Below are 16,998 nucleotides of genomic sequence, written 5' to 3'. Positions count from 1 at the left end.
CGCTGGGCGGGGCGGGGGGGGGGGAGAAGGAGGGCGGAGCTGTGAGCGGAAAGGTGCGCAAGAAGCAAAAGAGGAGCGGCCGCGAGCAGTCCTTCCTTTTCCGGCTGGGGCCGAGTTGGTGAGAGAAGCCAGCGTGAGGGGCTCCTCCGCTAGTCGCCATCATGGTGAGCAGGGAAGGGGCCGGGGGCTCTGCCGGAGGTGAGGCTGGGGAGGCAGAGTGGTCGCGGGGAGGCCGCCATGGCGGGCGGAAAGGAGGAGAATGGGAATAAGTCGGGCGGTGCGGAGAGGAGAAGCGGCGTTACAGGCCGGCCGGGCGCCATTTTGGAGCGGAGAAGCCGCCGCGTGGAGGCCTGGCTGACTCGGGAGGGCAGGCCCAGTGCCCGCTCCTGCGGCTGCCTGGCTCGCTTGTCTTCCTCCCCGCTCGCACCGACCGCGACCTGAGGGAGGGCCTTTAGCTAGGAAAGAGGGACGCAGCCTGGAGCCGATAGCGCTGGGGATGCCGAGGCCTGGAAGGAATAATCCCCCCCCGGCTCCTCGTTTTTCCCTCTCTCCCATCCACCGCTCATTGGATTGAGTGACTTTAATTTTAAGTCACACAAAGGAAGAGTCAGTGGCCGGCCTAGTCCGGCATCCTGTTCCCACAGCGGAAAACTCGCGATCAGCACCCGAGCGCAAGAGACATGGCCTTCATCGCTTAAAGATGCGCGGCAAGGCGGGTCTACGGCAGCAGAAGAGGGTCGTGCTGGAGTCCGTTCCTGACTATTCACCACTTTGGCTGGGATTTGGGGCCCAGCAGCAACTGGAGAGGGGCACATTCCGCCCCCTCCCGTCTGCTGTAGACCTATATACAGTATTTCTAGTCCCAAGATGCTTCTGAGCTCCCCAAAGGTGCTGCCGTCTTCGTGAGAGGACTAATTCAGTAATGCATTTTTTAACTCCCTGAAATTTACAACCACCACCGCCATCCGCCTCTCAGATGATAAGTTATCCTATGCTGGAAATTTGCATTTACTAAGCCAGCATGTTTATACTTGGGCTTTCATTCTATATGTGCTTACCTGTGAGTTAACTACACTAAATTCAATAAATATGCATAGAATTGCTACATGCTTTCATCATAAATATGTCAGACAGCATATAAAATTAATTGCACTAAGTTACATATGACACATTGTAGTTGAAACAGTAAAATAAGTATTGCCTATGTTCCAGTTTTCCTATTTTTCTAACTTTCCCATTGGCCTCAAGGGAATGTCTAGAATGTTTTCTAATGTCTAGAAACCATACACGTAACTTACAATGATGTAAATATTTATTAAAATGGTTAATAGCAACAATAGTATAGAACTTCCAAGTGCAGCTGATGTTGAGAGTGTTGCAGCTTCCCTAAGACTACTTAGTGAGTTGAGAGCAGAAACAAGATTTGCACCAGGACTCCATAGTTCAGTCTCTGCTGCTGCTCTACATTACCTGTTAGAGGCTAAAAGGGTTAGATTAATTCATGCAAAATGGGCTTATCAATGCTGTGTGTTAAATACCTATATTCTTGATGGCTAAATTGAACATGTTCAGACAGAATATGCCTCTGAATACCAGTTGCATGTGGCAGGGCAGGATAAAAAGTGCAGTAGCTGTTTTTTAACCTTGTTTGTCAGGCTTTCAGAGGCATGCATTTGGCAACTGAGGGAAACTGGATGCCGAAATTATAATAGAAAACTTTTTTAAAAGATTAAAAACAAACCACAAATAGTCTAAAACTACAAAATGATTATATCATAAATAACCTTTAAAAATCAGATGAGAAAACAAGATGATCCATGGCAGCTTGACTTTTGTTTGTTCAAAGTAGTATACGTACTTGGAATGTGGAGGAAAGTTGCCTACAGACAGTGTCTTCTATAACTTGCTTGCTTAAGTGGTCAGCAGATCCAACAGTTTCATGGCAGTCCAGTAGAAGACCTGAGTAGTGGACAGGAGTTGCATTGTATGGATGATATAGAGGGCTGCAGGTTCTCAATCCCTGACATCTGAGAGTCTAAAAAATAAGCCAAAATACTTGTATGTTCATTCTTTATTTAACATAACAAGCATTTTTATGCTAGGTGCAAGAATGCATTACATTGCGTGAGTGCACATATTGCTATGATGTTGTAATTTGCGTCCTATCCGGTCTTCAGGGGCAGTAGCCTGCTGTCCACTCGCTGTTGCCGTTGAGCTGACGACTGTCTGAAACTGAGCAATATTTGTGCCGTCGCTGAACTGCAATAACACCAGTTGCTTGTATTTGAGAATTTGCTTCTCTCCCCATCCCCAGGCTTGTACTCGTCCTTTGGTTTCGGTATATTCCGAAAAGGGGGAAGTTTCGGGTAAAAATGTCACTATGCCTGCTGTGTTCAAAGCTCCAATTCGTCCAGATATTGTGAACTTCGTTCATACCAACTTGCGGAAAAACAACAGGCAACCCTATGCTGTCAGCGAGCTTGCAGGTAAGAGCTGTACCAATACCACTGGGGATTGAAAATTTCACATACACATCTTATTTTTTTAAAAAGCTTTTTGGATATAATTTCTGAAAACCTGACTGAATAAAAGTCTTGGCTTGTTACTTCAAGTCAGTTTTAAAAGTCATCTTTATGGTATAAAAATAAATATATACCTTGCTGAAATGATGAAATTCCACTTCATTGGTCCGTGTTTTTGAGCTCTGTGATATCAGTGGAAGTTCTGATGTTGGCTGTTAAACAACTTCAGGAAAATGACATAGAACATGGTGATCAGTAATTATTTAATGGCATGCTTCTTTTCTTTTCAGGTCATCAGACCAGTGCTGAATCTTGGGGTACTGGAAGAGCTGTTGCTCGTATCCCAAGGGTTCGTGGAGGTGGAACTCATCGATCTGGCCAGGGTGCTTTTGGCAATGTATCCTTGACTCTGGCTGCCCTTTCTGATTATGTCCTCAAGAGCAAAGCTAATCAATTGAAATATAATGATTTTTACCAGCATTGTGATAGTATGTATTGTGTGTCTAGAAACTGGTTAGAAATAGAGGGATCGTACTTGCCATGATGTCGTAATTTGCGCCTTACTCTGTATACAGTGACAGTTGCCTGCTGTCATCAGGCTGGTACAGATGGTTGATGATCAGCTAACTCTGAGCAAGACTGAAAGAGGGGGTGGATCTTCCACAAGAATATACTTTGGTTCCATCCTTTACACTTGACAAATAGATGTGTCGTGGAGGCCGCATGTTTGCCCCAACCAAGACTTGGCGACGCTGGCATCGTAGGGTGAACGTACCGCAGAAGCGCTATGCCATCTGCTCTGCTCTGGCAGCTTCATCCCTTCCGGCACTTGTTCTGTCCAAAGGCAAGTATGTTGTTTTATGTAGGGCCATTCATGTACTTATTATATGTGACATAGTTGTAATTGTGGGACAGTTTCTAGCCCACATTTATAGGAAGCAGAGCACCTTTTACAGAGCATGTAACTCCAGATGTTGCAGACCACCAATTCCAGTCGGCCTCAGCGAACACGGCCAGTGGTCAGGAATGATGACTTGTAGTCCAACAACTTTTGCAGTTTAACCACCCTGGGAATAGAAGGTGACTGATGAGTCTGGAGGACAGTTTAGAGTACTTAGGGAGACATTGGGGTGTTATAAGTGGGTTTTCAGGTGAACAGGCTTAGAGTGCAGGTTTTTTGCTATCCTGGTGCTCATTAATGAACCCAGACATTTAGTGGTGCTGGTTGTTTATTTGCCATTGTAGTCAGTGTGCACTAAAATCTAAAATGTGCTATCTTAACAGGCCATCGCATTGAGGAGATTCCAGAACTTCCTTTGGTGGTTGAAGACAAAGTCGAGGGCTACAAGAAAACAAAGGAAGCTGTTCTACTGCTTAAGAAGCTGAAGGCCTGGAATGATATCAAAAAGGTGTGTTGAGTGTTGACTGCAAAAATAAGGGGTGGTAGAGGAGTGTGTGTGTGTGTGCTTAACTAATCCAAGAACTTTTTTTTTTTTAAAAAAAAGCTTCATTTAGATAAAAGCATTCAGCAATCTGATTGCTGTTGCTTCTGCAAAATGATGAATTTTCACTGGTCCGTGTTTCAGATGAACAGTGATGATTGTGAAGTTCTGAGTTGCAGAAGCACAGTTGTTAACCCTGAAAGTGGTTACTTGGTTTTTACACAAAATGTTTGTTTCCACCCAGGTCTATGCCTCCCAGCGTATGCGTGCAGGCAAGGGAAAAATGAGGAACCGCCGTCGCATCCAGCGCAGGGGACCCTGCATTATTTACAACGAGGACAATGGCATCATAAAAGCTTTCAGGAACATCCCAGGTAGCTTTTGAATTACTATGCAAGATGCATGAGGGAGGTTGTAGGCTGGAGGGGTGTAAAAAATGATGATATTCCACTTCATTGGTCCGTGTTTATGAAACACATGATTTGGTGGAGGTTCTGACTAAATACCCAGACTGGGGCGAATGTTTAGGTGGGAATATGGTTAAGAGCCGCATCATGGTCCTTTTATCTTCTAGGTCCGATGTATTTGGCAGTAAGAAAACAATTCATTAATCAGAATAGTGAACATGTGTACTTAAAACACGCACACTGTGCTCTTATCTAACAGGGATTACCCTTCTTGATGTCAACAAGTTGAACCTTTTAAGACTTGCTCCTGGTGGCCATGTTGGACGTTTCTGCATTTGGACTGAAAGTGCTTTCCGCAAGTTGGATGACTTGTATGGCACCTGGCGTAAGCCAGCCACCCTGAAGAGTAACTACAAGTAAGCTTGTTTTTAGGTTCTGGTTGGGTTTGCTTAGCCTCACTAGTGGTTAGAAGTGTTAATTGCCCTACAAATAAATTGGGAGTTTCAAGTATTGTAGTAGGCTTGGTGACTGTTCAGTATGCTCACTGGAAAATCCCATAATAGTTGCCATTCCTCCTTAATGCCTCCTTTTCAGGCCGAAAAACACCTTATCGAGGAGAGGGTGGCAGACAGTGGATGGTTCCCACTTCTCCAAGGCATTGGCTTGGGTGAGGAAGGGCTGTAGGAAATAGTGGAAATGGGTTCAAATCCCAGTTGGGGCAGGGGTCGGTAGAAGCATGGTTGTGTGTGACTGAGGTTCCCCTATTTGAGTGAGAAATTGTCACATTTTGTACTCTGCCATTGGGAATTCTGCCCAGGCCTACTTAATGACAAATGGAAGGGTGCTCATGCAAATAATGACTACTACTTGTACTCATCAGTAACTAAAAGGAGATGAAATGTATTTGTGTGTGAGAGTTCAGTGCTAAAACTGTAACATGCCTGTATTTAAATGCAGCCTGCCAATGCACAAGATGACCAATACAGATCTTGGAAGAATCTTGAAAAGCCCAGAGATCCAGAAGGCCCTCCGTGCACCAAAGTTAGTGTTTGTTTTAAATTTTCAACTTAAAATAGTAATCCTTAAGCAGTGCTATAAGTGAGATACACTGGATGTTTTCTGGAACACAGATAAGGGGAAATGAAGCTTCAAGAGGGAATTTTAGATTTGAATCTCTGTCATATTGTGTAGCAGTATTTTTCTAGTTGCGCACAGATTCTCTCCCTAGTATCTGTGTTTGGCATCCTAACAGAGCTTAGGAATTCCTTTTTTTCTTTTTGTTGTTGTCATTGAGCTGTATATAATCTAACCCATCTGCACTGCATGATGGTGATGACTAGGCTATGAATAAAAGGGCTATGTACTCATCCAACCACCTTCTGCAGGAAAAAGATTCACCGCAGAGTTCTTAAGAAGAATCCACTGAAGAATTTGAGAGTTATGATTAAACTGAATCCATATGCCAAGACTATGAGACGCAACACCATTTTGCGCCATGCTAAGAATGTAAGTGGGGTAAAAATTGGGTTGAAATTAAATTTCCTGTTTTCAGAACATTGCGGAGTATAACCATCTTAATTTTTCCCTACAGCACAAGCTCAGAGAAGAGAAAGCGGCAAAGGGCAAAGCAAAGGTTGAGGCTGCAGCTGCAGCTAAAAAGACAGAAATTGCAGCTAAAAAGAAGGAAACTGCAGCTAAAAAGAAGGAAGCTGCAGCTAAAAAGAAGGAAACTGCAGCATAAATAAGACAAGCATTGGCACTTCTCTGCTTCAGTGCTGAAAAGGGCTGTACTGTGGATTACAGTTAATAAAAAACAAATCTATCCAGAGTGCTGTCTTTACTAATCATTTGCACTGATGCCCTTCAGTCCTGAAAGAATGGAATGGAAATTCAGGAGCCAGTAAATAAGATTTTTATGGAATGGTTTAGCCAGAGACCTAAGATTACTTGCATGTGTTATAAAGACATATCAAAACATATCTTTTGGATACCATGTTATTTATAGTACCCCATAAACTACTCTGAAGTGGAGCGATAGGACTTGTGAGTTACTCTTCAGAAGAATTCTGACACACAAAACCAAGTTATAACAGATATAATTTGGAGTCGGAACAAAATTGGAGGGGAAGGAAAGATGGAAGTTTTGAGGTGATGGATTTAATTAGGATGCAAACTCATGAAAACTGGCATCAGTAATGTGGAATGGGCGTTGGAGGGAGTTCTAGGGATAAAATATTGAAAAGGGCTTTTAAATGGGCATAAGTGGAAATACAACTTGCAGTTAATGTGATATCACAAAACACTTGACTAGAGACTGCTTTCAAAGTTGCTGATTCTGCATCAGATTTCCTTTTATGTACATGATGCAGAGCAGGTTGCACTTGACATGCAGTTTTGATTCTGTATGTTCTGGGAATAATTGTAGATTGCCCCTGACCACTGAATATATAGAATGGAAGGATGGGCTATAAATCCTTTTTAAACTTAGTTGAGGAAAGCTCATTGCTATAGAAATAGTGCCAATAGTAAATATGAAGGAATACACAAAGTAAAGCACTCAGCCAGTTCTGGGATTTTTTTCTGGTAGAGGTTCAGTTTGCAACTTCTGACATGTTCAATCTTTTGAACTGCTGCTTAGAAAGTGCAGAAGGGTAGCTATGCAGTCCTAGTAAAAGTAAGCCTGTACCTTAAGCCATGAGGCAGTGCTCAACTATGAAAACTTAGTCTACAGAAGAATGGAGGTGGTGCAGTGGGGTAGGAGCAGTGGCATAGCGTGGGGGGTGCAGGGGGGGCCGGGCGCAACATCTGGGGTTAGGGCAAATCCATTGGTTAGGGGGCGCAAATTACTTGCCTTGCCCCGGGTGCTGACAACCCACGCTACACCACTGGGTAGGAGAGCTGAAAATAATGCCAATATATTTCACATCTGGCATCGAGGTGTAGTTTGGTCTGAATTGAGTATACACTAAATACATCTGGTAAAAACCACCATAGCCACTAGAGGGGCATGAAAAATTGGGGTTTTTAGACTACCCAAGTCTAAAGTGAGGAGGAATTAAAGAACATTTTAATGAGGGTGAAAGAGGAGTGTGCAAAATATGGTCTGAAGCTCAACATCAAAAAAACGAAGATCATGGCCACTGGGCCCATCACCTCCTGGCAAATAGAAGGGGAAGAAATGGAGGCAGTGAGAGATTTTACCTTCTTGGGCTCCATTATCACTGCAGATGGTGACAGCAGTCACAAAACTAAAAGACGCCTGCTCCTTGGGAGAAAGGCGATGGCAAACCTAGACAGCATCCTAAAAAGCAGAGACATCACCTTACCAACAAAGGTCCGTATAGTTAAAGCCATGGTTTTCCCAGTAGTGATGTATGGAAGTGAGAGCTGGGGCATAAAGAAGGTTGATCACTGAAGAATTGGTGCTTTTGAATTATGGTGCTGGAGGAGACTCTCGAGAGTCCCATGGACTGCAAGATCAAACCTATCCATTCTTCAGGAAATCAGCCCTGAAGGACAGATCGTGAAGCTGAGGCTCCAATACTTTGGCCACCTCGTGAGAAGAGAAGACTCCCTGGAAAAGACCCTGATGTTGGGAAAGATGGAGGGCGCAAGGAGAAGGGGACGACAGAGGATGAGATGGCTGGACAGTGTTCTCGAAGCCACAAACATGAGTGACTAAACTGCGGGAGGCAGTGGAAGACAGGAGTGCTTGGCGTGCTCTGGTCCATGGGGTCACGAAGAGTCGGTCACGACTAAACGACTAAACAACAACAACAGACTACCCAAGTACTATCTGAAACCAATGGAGCGCATTGGTTGCCAGATGTGAAATGAATTGGCAATATATTCAGCTCTTCTACCCCACTACCCCACGCGGGTGGCGCTGTGGGTAAAAGCCTCAGCGCCTAGGGCTTGCCGATCGAAAGGTCGGCGGTTCGAATCCCCGTGGCGGGGTGCGCTCCCGTTGCTCGGTCCCAGTGCCTGCCAACCTAGCAGTTCAAAAGCACCCCCGGGTGCAGGTAGATAAATAGGGACCGCTTACTGGCGGGAAGGTAAACGGCGTTCCGTGTGCTGCGCTGGCTCGCCAGATGCAGCTTGTCACGCTGGCCACGTGACCCGGAAGTGTCTGCGGACAGCGCTGGCTCCCGGCCTATAGAGTGAGATGAGCGCACAACCCTAGAGTCTGTCAAGACTGGCCCGTACGGGCAGGGGTACCTTTACCTTTACCTTTACCCCACTAGCAGACCCTGAGCTACAGAAGGGCTACTACAACAGCAGGTTTGCTATTTTAAATACAACAGAGGATAGAATTGGAAACATTCTAGCTAAATCTGTTCCGTTATGCGCTACCTCTCATCCTGATGCAGGAGAGGACCCAGAAAAGAAATTTCTTTCCCTCGCTTCCCTTTGCGATGAGAAATTATGCCGCTGCAATGGGTAAACCGGTCCGCTAAATTAGAAGCAAGCGTGACTCCCTGCCCACGCCCTCCCCGAAGTGCAGAATGGGAGATCCCGTAGGCGGCCCGCCCCTTTCTTTCGGAAAGCGGAGCGACCAATAGAAAGGGATTGCCGAAAAGGATTTCCGCGGCAGCCATCCGGCGGAACTTTGAGCACTTCCGCCCTCAAGCAAGATGGCGCTGCCTCCTTCCGGGTAGGCGAGCGGCCGCGACAAAGGTAGCGTCATCACTCTACGCGGCCTGAAGTGGCGGCGGCGGCGGCAGCAGCAGCAGCAGCAGAAGCAGGATGCTGAGCCGCCTGCAGGAGCTGCGCAAGGAGGAGGAGACGTTGCTGCGGGTCAAGGCGGCACTGCACGATCAGCTCAACCGGCTCAAGGTCCGAGGGGGGGCGCGGTTTGAAAGAAGAGGAGCTGGAGGGGGGAGGGGAGAGAGGCTTTCTGGGCCCGTCTCTATGGGTGGGGTGGGGAAGGGGGTTAATTTGCATATGCAATTTAGACCCTTGGGTGTGTGTGTGTGCAGGTGCACGTGTGCACGCGTTTCCTCAACCCGTGTTTGAGCTGCGCTCGGGGCAAACGCCTGGCGAGTGCAGCCCGTCAGCAGGGGTGGAGGGACGTGCGGTCAGCGAGTTCTGGGCGGTGGGTTTTTTGATCCCCTTCCATGCAAAATGAGGCTTATTTGGGGACCACGGCTGTGGGTTTGCTGGCAGAACCCAGGCTTTGGCTGCAACGGGCCAGCGCCGTGGTAGAGGATCTGCCTTGCAGCGTCCTTTATTACCCTTGGGTGCAGCCCATCAGGTCCCGGAAATTCGAATTCATTTAATGTAGCTAGGTGTTCCCGTAACACCTCTTTTCCTATCTTGAGCTGCAGCTCCCTCCTTAACATTGCTCATTTGGTTATCACCAGGTTAGGCACTGCTTTCCTTTTGGCTGAAAATATATTAGATTTTATTATGCATCTTATTGGAATCATTTCAGGTCCGGGGTGGGGAATATGTAGTCCTCCCACATGTTGGATGTCCCCATCAGCCCCAGCCATCGTAGCCAATGGCCAGGGATGGTGCAAGGAGAAGGCTGATGTCAGCTGGAGGGTTGCAGTTCTCCATGCCTAGGATAGACAGTACAGTACTGAGCTGGAGAGGCCCAGCGCCTGTTCTATATAAGGCAGCCTCCTATGTTACAGAGGATCCCATGCTTGAGAAAGTTGCAGTCTACACAACTGGAGGGCACCAGATTGGCATATGCTGGGTTAGGTGGAGGTTCTTGGGCTAACATAGGAGGGCTCTTTATTTGTTTTTATATGGGTCCATTTTATGTTCCTAGATGTTCTCATTTGCCTCTGTAGCATGCATGTGTTTATGCAAATAAGGGAATATCCACAACATACATTTCAGGTACATGGCTTCCCCCAAAGAATCCTGGGAATTTACAGAGCTACAATTCCTAGTGCCCTTAAAATATAGTTCCGAAGATTATTTGGGAGAAGTCATGTGCTTGAAATGTACGGTATGGATGTGACTTAAGAATCAAACCCTTTCCTTCCTCTTCTCTTTATTCAGCTGTTTTCACAATAGTAGGCCTCTATTTTTTACTCATTTCAATAGGAGCCCTTAGGCCTGCCTTCTCCTCAGCTCTTGTGCACTATCCATCCTCTTCCTGCAACAATTCTTTTTTGTCATACTCAAGAGTAGACCCATTGAAATGAACTTGAGTTACTTAAGTTCACTGATTTCTGTGGATCTATTTTGTGTACAGCTCACATTGAATATCACTCATTCTCTCTCCCACCTGAAGCTCACTCTTCAAAGAAAATTCCCATATTGCTCAATATGACTTGCTAGGCAATATTGGCATTTGAATGGGTCCTATCCAACATTACACCTATTCACAGCAGACCATACTTAGCCTTAGTGTGACTCAGTTGGAGATCACCCAATATGAAAAGATAACAGCCATATCAGAAAGCTGTATAGGCATACATAATAATTTAGATATTTACATATTTATATCCTCTCTTGAAGCTCCCCCAAAGAAGAAATCCCATAAGGAAGTTGCTGTAAATTAGGCAGCCTTGCTCCTTACAGTAACCAACCTAACATCAAAAGATAGCTTCCCTTAAAGCTCTGAACCCACAACTTTGTGTGCGTAGCCCCGGAGTAAGGAAGCTTTGACTTTCCAGATGTTCCGGGGGGGGGGAGGGCCATAGCTTTGTGGTAGAATTCTGCATTCAGGTTCAATCCCCAGTATCTCCAGGTAGGACTGAGAGAGACTCCTGGCCATTTTAGCCAGGGCTGATGGGAGTTGTAGTCCAACAGCAGCTGGAGGACTACAGGTTTCCCCAAGCCTGGTGTAGTCTTTTAAGCCCCTTGAACTTTTCCTTCGTCTTCCAAACAAAGGTCAGATGAAGAGTGCTTATTCAAAGGTGCAATTTCTCCATAAACCATGCAGTTTGCTTCCTCTTCTGCAACTTGTAGCTATAAAAGGGCTCGGCCAGTGTTGCACCAGACGCGGTTGTTTGTTTGCAGTGTTTTGCTTTAAATGCCACAAGGTTTTGGGAGCATTAGTACAGCTTTCAGCTGAGTGCTAAGGCTCTGGTATGGAGAAGGGAAAAAACAACAACACCACACACACACACACACACACACACACACACGGCAGTGTTATAAATAGAGCGCTAGGGAATGCACTTTCCGGAAGAGATTAGAGCTTAAGCTTCCTGGCATGTGCAGAGTGCTAGATGCTATGCTGATGCTTGCTTGCCATTGTTTTGGCACCGACAGAGCTGGCTTCATTCCATGTGCCTGTTAAGTGTGCTTCGCAAACATGGAATTCAGCTTTCTTTTAAAAGTAGTTATTTTTAAAAATCCCTTCCAACACTACAATTCTGCGACCCTAAATTTCTAATCCTTGTAATTTTGTAAATCTGGGCAATGCTGTCTCCACATCCATCCCTGTGGACTTTTTTTTAAAAAAATGAAACTTGAATGCTTTTGAAGTGGGAATTTTAATTTTGTTTACAGCTACCCGTCTTCCTGTTATCTCAGTTCGTTCCTGTTCGAGCTCTTTCTCCTCCACCTGCTGTAACCCAATACTTCTGTTCTTCATTTTAACATGTCAACATGACTTTATATTCAAAAGAGCAGGACTAACTAACTCTGTGCACCTGAATATGTTTGCTGTAAGCTGTTTCTTGTTCTGCTGTTTCTTGACAATCCTACCTTCTAGTGAATCCAGCCAAGTTGCTTTTTATTGGGGTGGGGAATTGCATAATTTACCCACAGGGAAAAGGGGCTGTAGCTCACTGGTAGAACATCTGCTTTGCATGCAGAAGGTTCCAGGTACAGCTGGGAAAGACTGAGCTAGGTGGACCAATGGTCTGACTTGGTCTAAGGCAACTCCCGAGAGCTTAGAAGATTTGAATCTTGGTGTTCATAGAATCATAGATTTGTAGAGTTGGAAGGGACCACGAGGGCCATCTAGTCCAACCCCCTGCAATGCAGGAATCTTTTGGCTAATGTGTGGTTTGAACCCACAACCCTGAGTTTAGGAGTCTCATGCTCTACCGACTGAGCTATTTCACCAGCATCATGCTAATTTCCCCTAGCGTTGGGTGGTGAACGAGAACAGACTTTGCCATCCTGGTGCCCTCCAGATGTTTTGGACTCTCAACTTCTATTGGTGCCAGCTGTAGAGAGCGCCAGGTTGCCGAAGGGTGAACTTGCTGGTTTTAACATTTTGGCTGTGCTGCTTTCACTGTTCTTTAAAACATTTCTAGGTGGAAGAGTTGGCCCTTCAATCCATGATCAGCGCCAGGGAAGGAAAAATGACCGTACCTCCCGATACCGAGATGGAGGAGCATCAGAACGTAAGTTCCCGCTCCCCGCTGTTCTCTTTTGGGAGGAAGGCAGTGTCAGGTTGCCAAGAGAGACAACTGGCCCTGATCGAATGCTGGTGAGGAGGTGCAACATACCATCCGCTAATCCTTTTAGTGTTTATTTCCCCCTGCCTGGAAAGGAGAATGCCTCCTGTGCCAAAATGGATTTGAGCCAGCTGAATGGTCCCCGTAGCATTGCTGACACACTAAGAGTGGGGGGTGGGGAGTAGCACCAGGAGAGAGGCAGAAAAAAACATGTCATTTTCTTTAAAGAACTGTTCCTTTTCAATTTCTTCCATCCCCTGGTCACCCCAGGGAGTCAAAGGTAGCCATTGCTGACACACAAAACAAGTGTGGAATGAGTATTTTGTGGCACCAGTGTCTGTTCCACAAATTGAAACAGCCAAGCGGGAACCTATGAGCTTTGGCAACCCTGCAGGTAAACTGGAACTATGTATTTGGGGGTGTTTATGCACATTGTTCAGGTGCCGCGGGTGGGTTAAACCACAGAGCCTAGGACTTGCCAATCAGAAGGTCGGCAGTTTGAATCCCCGCGACGGGGTGAGCTCCCGTTGCTTGGTCCCTGCTCCTGCCAACCTTGCAGTTCGAAAGCACGTCAAAGTGCAAGTAGATAAAGAGGTACCGCTCTGGCGGGAAGGTAAACAGTGTTTCCGTGCACTGCTCTGGTTCGCCAGAAGAGGCTTAGTCATGCTGCCACATGACCCGGAAGCTGTACACCGGCTCCCTCGGCCAATAAAGCGAGATGAGCGCCGCAACCCCAGAGTCGGTCATGACTGGACCTAATGGTCAGCGGTCCCTTTACCTTTAGCTATGCACATTGTTGCATCTCTCAAATAAGAGGGCGCTTCTGGTTTGCGTTCTTTGTCCTGAAGTAACTGGGTTTTTTATATTTTATGCATGCTCACGGGACAGATGGACAACGAAGCTGCTATCAATCAAACTAAATTGCAGTTGCAAATGCATGTCAGTGAAGAGGAAGAGGAGGAGGAGGAAGAGGAGGAGGAATCCGATTCATGAAGTGGAGCATGCAGCAGCCTGACAGCCTTTTCCTCCCAAACTCAGGAACCTCCCTGTCCACCACCATTCAAGCAAATTACTTCATTGGACTTTGCTTGGTGCTACAGAGACCAAACAGTATTCACAAGTGCATCTGGGTTTCCCAAAGGCTTCCAGAGGTGGTGATGAACTGTGGCGGGTGTTGGGAGAATGCAGTGTCGATGCATCACTATGTAGCATGATTCCTTTTAAACACAAACACACTCTTTGAGCCAAGTAGCATTTGGGAAAAGTCCAACACGCAACTCCTCCCAAAGCAATAATCTATCCTTGGCAGCTTCTGCTGCTGGTGAAAATAAGATGAAAAAGCATCAAGTCTAAGCCAATGGCACTATCCAACCTCAAATACTACAAACGGAAACGGTACTTTGGGACTTTTCTTGCATGTAGCATTTGCTGTGGCATTCACAAAAAGCAACAATTTCCTTTGATTCCAACCCATGGTATGAAACTTTGAACATTTTATGTATTGTCTACAAGTAATAATGGGGAACATTTTGAGACAGGAGCTTTTACTTCTGAAGTGGGCATATGGAACGGTGTTCCTTTCAGCAAAAGTCAGCGGATCGTATTTGTGTACAAAATAGAGAGGAGTCTGTTGATCTTCCTAAAATCAGGGGTTTCTTGCCTTGAATGAGGTGCCCAAGTATCCCTCCCCCTTACTGCTTAGTTTGGCAACCACAGGCTTGATTGCAACAAGCCCATCTTCTGGAGTGTGTCTAAAATACCTTGGGCTTCTACTGAAGGGTTTTTAAGATAGGTCCTGCTGGAAACAAGTGCTGTACTTGTGATCAAGGGTGCTGAGTGCCTGCAGTGGCTGTTGGTCCTCAGAGCTGAAGTGCTTCTCTTTCTAGCCTCCCTTAGCTCTGTGCTGCTATGGCAGAAGAAGCTGATTCTTCCTACCTGCCAACCCAGCAGTGCTGCTTCCTCTTAGGGAAGTGAAGCTGGTTGTGCTCCTGGATGTTTTTCTTCTAAGTCCTTTTCAGCCCCAGGTGCTTTCCCCTGCTCTTCCTCTTCCCAGGTGCAGGCAAAAAAAGTGGGCTTAGGCAAGACCAGAGAGGGGCCTGAGGGGTTTTGGTTGTCTGTTTCATGTGTCTGTGATCCAGTGTCAGGATTTCACATGTGCTAGTTTACGGTGTAATAGCTGAACATCACCCAAGGGAGTGGGGCTAAACCCAGATGTATGACCATACAGATGTGTGCAAACAGCTGGGGGATCTCCTTTTCTGTCACAGGCTTTGAGGTGGAGTGAACAACTGCAAGCAGCACATATACTCCCAACTAATAGTCGGGTGGGTGGGTGTGTAGCTTTATAAATTGCCCCATTCTCCCCACTTGAAATTGCTAGCCACTGGCATGCACGGATACTGGGAGTTGTAATATATTACCATTGTGGCTGATAAGACATTGATAGCCTTATCCTACATGAATTTGTCTAATCCTCTTTTCAAGCCACCCAAGTCGGTGGCGATTGCTACATCTTGCGGTAGCGAATTCTATCGCTTAGCTATGCGCTGAAGAGGTTAGCTTGATGTGCCACAAGGAAGAATGGAAGGAAATCTACAAACTGAATGCGTGACAATGTGCCCGGGAGGAGGAGGGTGTGCAGATCTCAAAGGGCAGCACTGGAGTAGCAAACCTCTCCTCCCCCCCCCCTTTGCCCAAACGCCTTGAATCCGTCTTGATACCAACGAACCACAATTAATAACCCACTCCCTGGAGTAACTTCATGACATTTATTAGTGTAAGATGAAACACCTGAAATAATAAAAATGATTAAAAGAATTTTCAAACACTTAAGTATGCACAATTTGTCATATCAAACATCAGCTGACCTAGAAGGGAAACCATTCTGATGTGTATTATGATTATTATCATTTATTACTCATTCTTCAAAAAGTCTTTGATTCTGGCTGAGATAAATAGTTCTTTCATCACCTGTTCTCAAAATACAGATACAGGCAGCCCCCCTGTTTACACGGGGGTTATGTTCCGAGGCACCGTGCGCATCAGTGAAATTGCGCATAATCGAAACCCATTGAAAAAGCCCACAAACACCGTTCTGCCCTTTTTAAATGATGTTTCAGTGGTGTCTTTAGGACATTTCCAGGTCACTTCCAGGTTTGGTCTCACACATATTGAATGTGCATAAACGGGCAGCTGCCTGTACCAAATTAACCAGAAGGGGACAGATGTATACCACTAAGCAAATCCCAAACATATGCAACGAGACACTTAAAAATAAATAGAAGTGCCAACAGATTTCTATGTGTTGACCTGGGGGCGGGGGGTGGCAGCAGTCTACGGCACAGGGTCCTACTCACATTTACCAAGAGTCTGTTATACAAACCAAAATATCAGAGCCATTATTCATAACTTCAATCTCAGATTAGCAGCAGCAAAGACATGCTTCAGGGGAGGCTGGACTTGGGGCATCTCTGAACTGTTCTGCCCACAACACTGGCTAAGCAAGGCTTGGGGGAAAGTACCACCAAAGTCACAAAAGGCTCACGGTCAAAACAACCCAGCAGAGGTGAGAAGGAAGCAGCTCCAGCAGGATTTCCTACTTGTTGAAAGGATATCCCAACATCCAGTGCCAAATTTGCCATATCGCTATCACTTAAAGCATCACATGTTTGGTCAGTTAACAAATAAGGAATCAAACACAACAGCTGTTCATTTAGAACCCTAAAGAGGAAATAAAAGAGACGGGGAATGGGGGAGAGAATTTGGCACATGCTAAAATTAGGGAGACACTTTTAAAGGGAAGTTTATGGGCTGGGGAATAGACTTTTTTTTTTTAGTAGACAGAAGCTCTGAGAAACAGGACCAAAACAGCTTTAAACAGTTGGAACAGGAAGTAGCTTGGAACACAAATCCACCAGGCGCCATTCCAGTTTGCTTTCAGTGGGTCTTGCAGGGGGAGGTCCTGGTCAGACTCCACTTGGAATGAAGGTGGCGCGGGAAGAGCGGGAGCAGAAGGAATCGGCCGCAGGAGCTCTTGGTGTGTTGTTTGCCCTGGAGACTCCAAATTCAGACTCCTCCCACGTGGGTTGGGGTGCTAGGCTGGTTAAGGCCTATGGTGGCACACAGCCAGCCTGCAAAATCCACTTCGTCGGCTTCTGATCTCTTTATGAATGTGTGGACCTAGAGGATGCAAAAGGGGGGGTTACAACAAAGAAAGCCCAACTTTGAGGCTCCCATGGGAGTTGTTACATAA

At 46.0% G+C, this 16,998-nt stretch overlaps 3 protein-coding genes, 1 long non-coding RNA gene and 5 other non-coding genes across 9 annotated transcripts in view; 7 read left to right on the top strand and 2 right to left on the bottom strand.

Moving 5' to 3' along the window:
• Window positions 1-19: 19 nt before the first annotated feature.
• On the top strand, window positions 20-6,199 carry RPL4 (ribosomal protein L4). The gene is made up of 10 exons (XM_028706994.2): window positions 20-164; window positions 2,315-2,486; window positions 2,813-2,919; window positions 3,228-3,366; window positions 3,807-3,931; window positions 4,209-4,338; window positions 4,631-4,787; window positions 5,329-5,412; window positions 5,757-5,877; window positions 5,963-6,199. The coding sequence occupies exons 1-10, from the start codon at window positions 162-164 to the stop codon at window positions 6,110-6,112; spliced, it is 1,188 nt and encodes a 395-aa protein (XP_028562827.2). The 5' UTR covers window positions 20-161; the 3' UTR covers window positions 6,113-6,199.
• On the top strand, window positions 2,139-2,239 carry LOC114585008 (small nucleolar RNA SNORD16). Its single transcript, XR_003703783.2, has one exon. It is a non-coding gene; the product is annotated as a small nucleolar RNA SNORD16 (small nucleolar RNA).
• LOC144325523 (uncharacterized) lies at window positions 2,360-8,847 on the bottom strand. Its single transcript, XR_013390697.1, has 2 exons — window positions 8,725-8,847; window positions 2,360-2,734 (listed from the first exon to the last, which is right to left on the bottom strand). It is a non-coding gene; the product is annotated as an uncharacterized LOC144325523 (long non-coding RNA).
• LOC114585004 (small nucleolar RNA SNORD18) lies at window positions 2,661-2,732 on the top strand. Its single transcript, XR_003703779.2, has one exon. It is a non-coding gene; the product is annotated as a small nucleolar RNA SNORD18 (small nucleolar RNA).
• Window positions 3,059-3,158, top strand: LOC114585007 (small nucleolar RNA SNORD16). The gene has a single exon (XR_003703782.1). It is a non-coding gene; the product is annotated as a small nucleolar RNA SNORD16 (small nucleolar RNA).
• Window positions 4,074-4,140, top strand: LOC114585006 (small nucleolar RNA SNORD18). The gene has a single exon (XR_003703781.2). It is a non-coding gene; the product is annotated as a small nucleolar RNA SNORD18 (small nucleolar RNA).
• On the top strand, window positions 4,396-4,466 carry LOC114585005 (small nucleolar RNA SNORD18). The gene has a single exon (XR_003703780.1). It is a non-coding gene; the product is annotated as a small nucleolar RNA SNORD18 (small nucleolar RNA).
• Window positions 8,848-9,061: 214 nt separating the features above from the next.
• Window positions 9,062-15,578, top strand: SNAPC5 (small nuclear RNA activating complex polypeptide 5). The gene is made up of 3 exons (XM_028707033.2): window positions 9,062-9,207; window positions 12,603-12,692; window positions 13,635-15,578. Exons 1-3 carry the CDS (start codon window positions 9,118-9,120, stop codon window positions 13,737-13,739), a joined length of 285 nt encoding a protein of 94 aa, XP_028562866.1. The 5' UTR covers window positions 9,062-9,117; the 3' UTR covers window positions 13,740-15,578.
• MAP2K1 (mitogen-activated protein kinase kinase 1) overlaps window positions 15,501-16,998 on the bottom strand; it is a 41,510-nt gene continuing 40,012 nt past the window's right edge. Inside the window, exon 11 of the mRNA XM_028707032.2 lies at window positions 15,501-16,925. Within this exon, the coding sequence (XP_028562865.1) occupies window positions 16,812-16,925 (114 nt within the window). The 3' untranslated portion in view covers window positions 15,501-16,811. The remainder of the gene's footprint in view (window positions 16,926-16,998) is intronic.

This window comes from Podarcis muralis, chromosome 14, assembly GCF_964188315.1.
Source record: "Podarcis muralis chromosome 14, rPodMur119.hap1.1, whole genome shotgun sequence".
In the NCBI taxonomy this organism is placed as follows: domain Eukaryota; kingdom Metazoa; phylum Chordata; class Lepidosauria; order Squamata; family Lacertidae; genus Podarcis; species Podarcis muralis.
Note: the sequence above shows the minus strand (reverse complement) of the source record. Positions and strands in the feature narration are given on the sequence as shown.

Bases quoted from the DNA above. Each gene is read 5' to 3' on its own strand.
- RPL4 (XM_028706994.2), top strand. The intron at 4,788-5,328 runs GTAAGCTTGTTT...ATTTAAATGCAG, and splicing joins ACCCTGAAGAGTAACTACAA to CCTGCCAATGCACAAGATGA. The intron at 5,878-5,962 runs GTAAGTGGGGTA...TTTTCCCTACAG, and splicing joins TTTTGCGCCATGCTAAGAAT to CACAAGCTCAGAGAAGAGAA.
- SNAPC5 (XM_028707033.2), top strand. From the start codon at position 9,118: ATGCTGAGCCGCCTGCAGGAGCTGCGCAAGGAGGAGGAGACGTTGCTG. The intron at 9,208-12,602 runs GTCCGAGGGGGG...AAACATTTCTAG, and splicing joins ATCAGCTCAACCGGCTCAAG to GTGGAAGAGTTGGCCCTTCA. The intron at 12,693-13,634 runs GTAAGTTCCCGC...CTCACGGGACAG, and splicing joins AGATGGAGGAGCATCAGAAC to ATGGACAACGAAGCTGCTAT.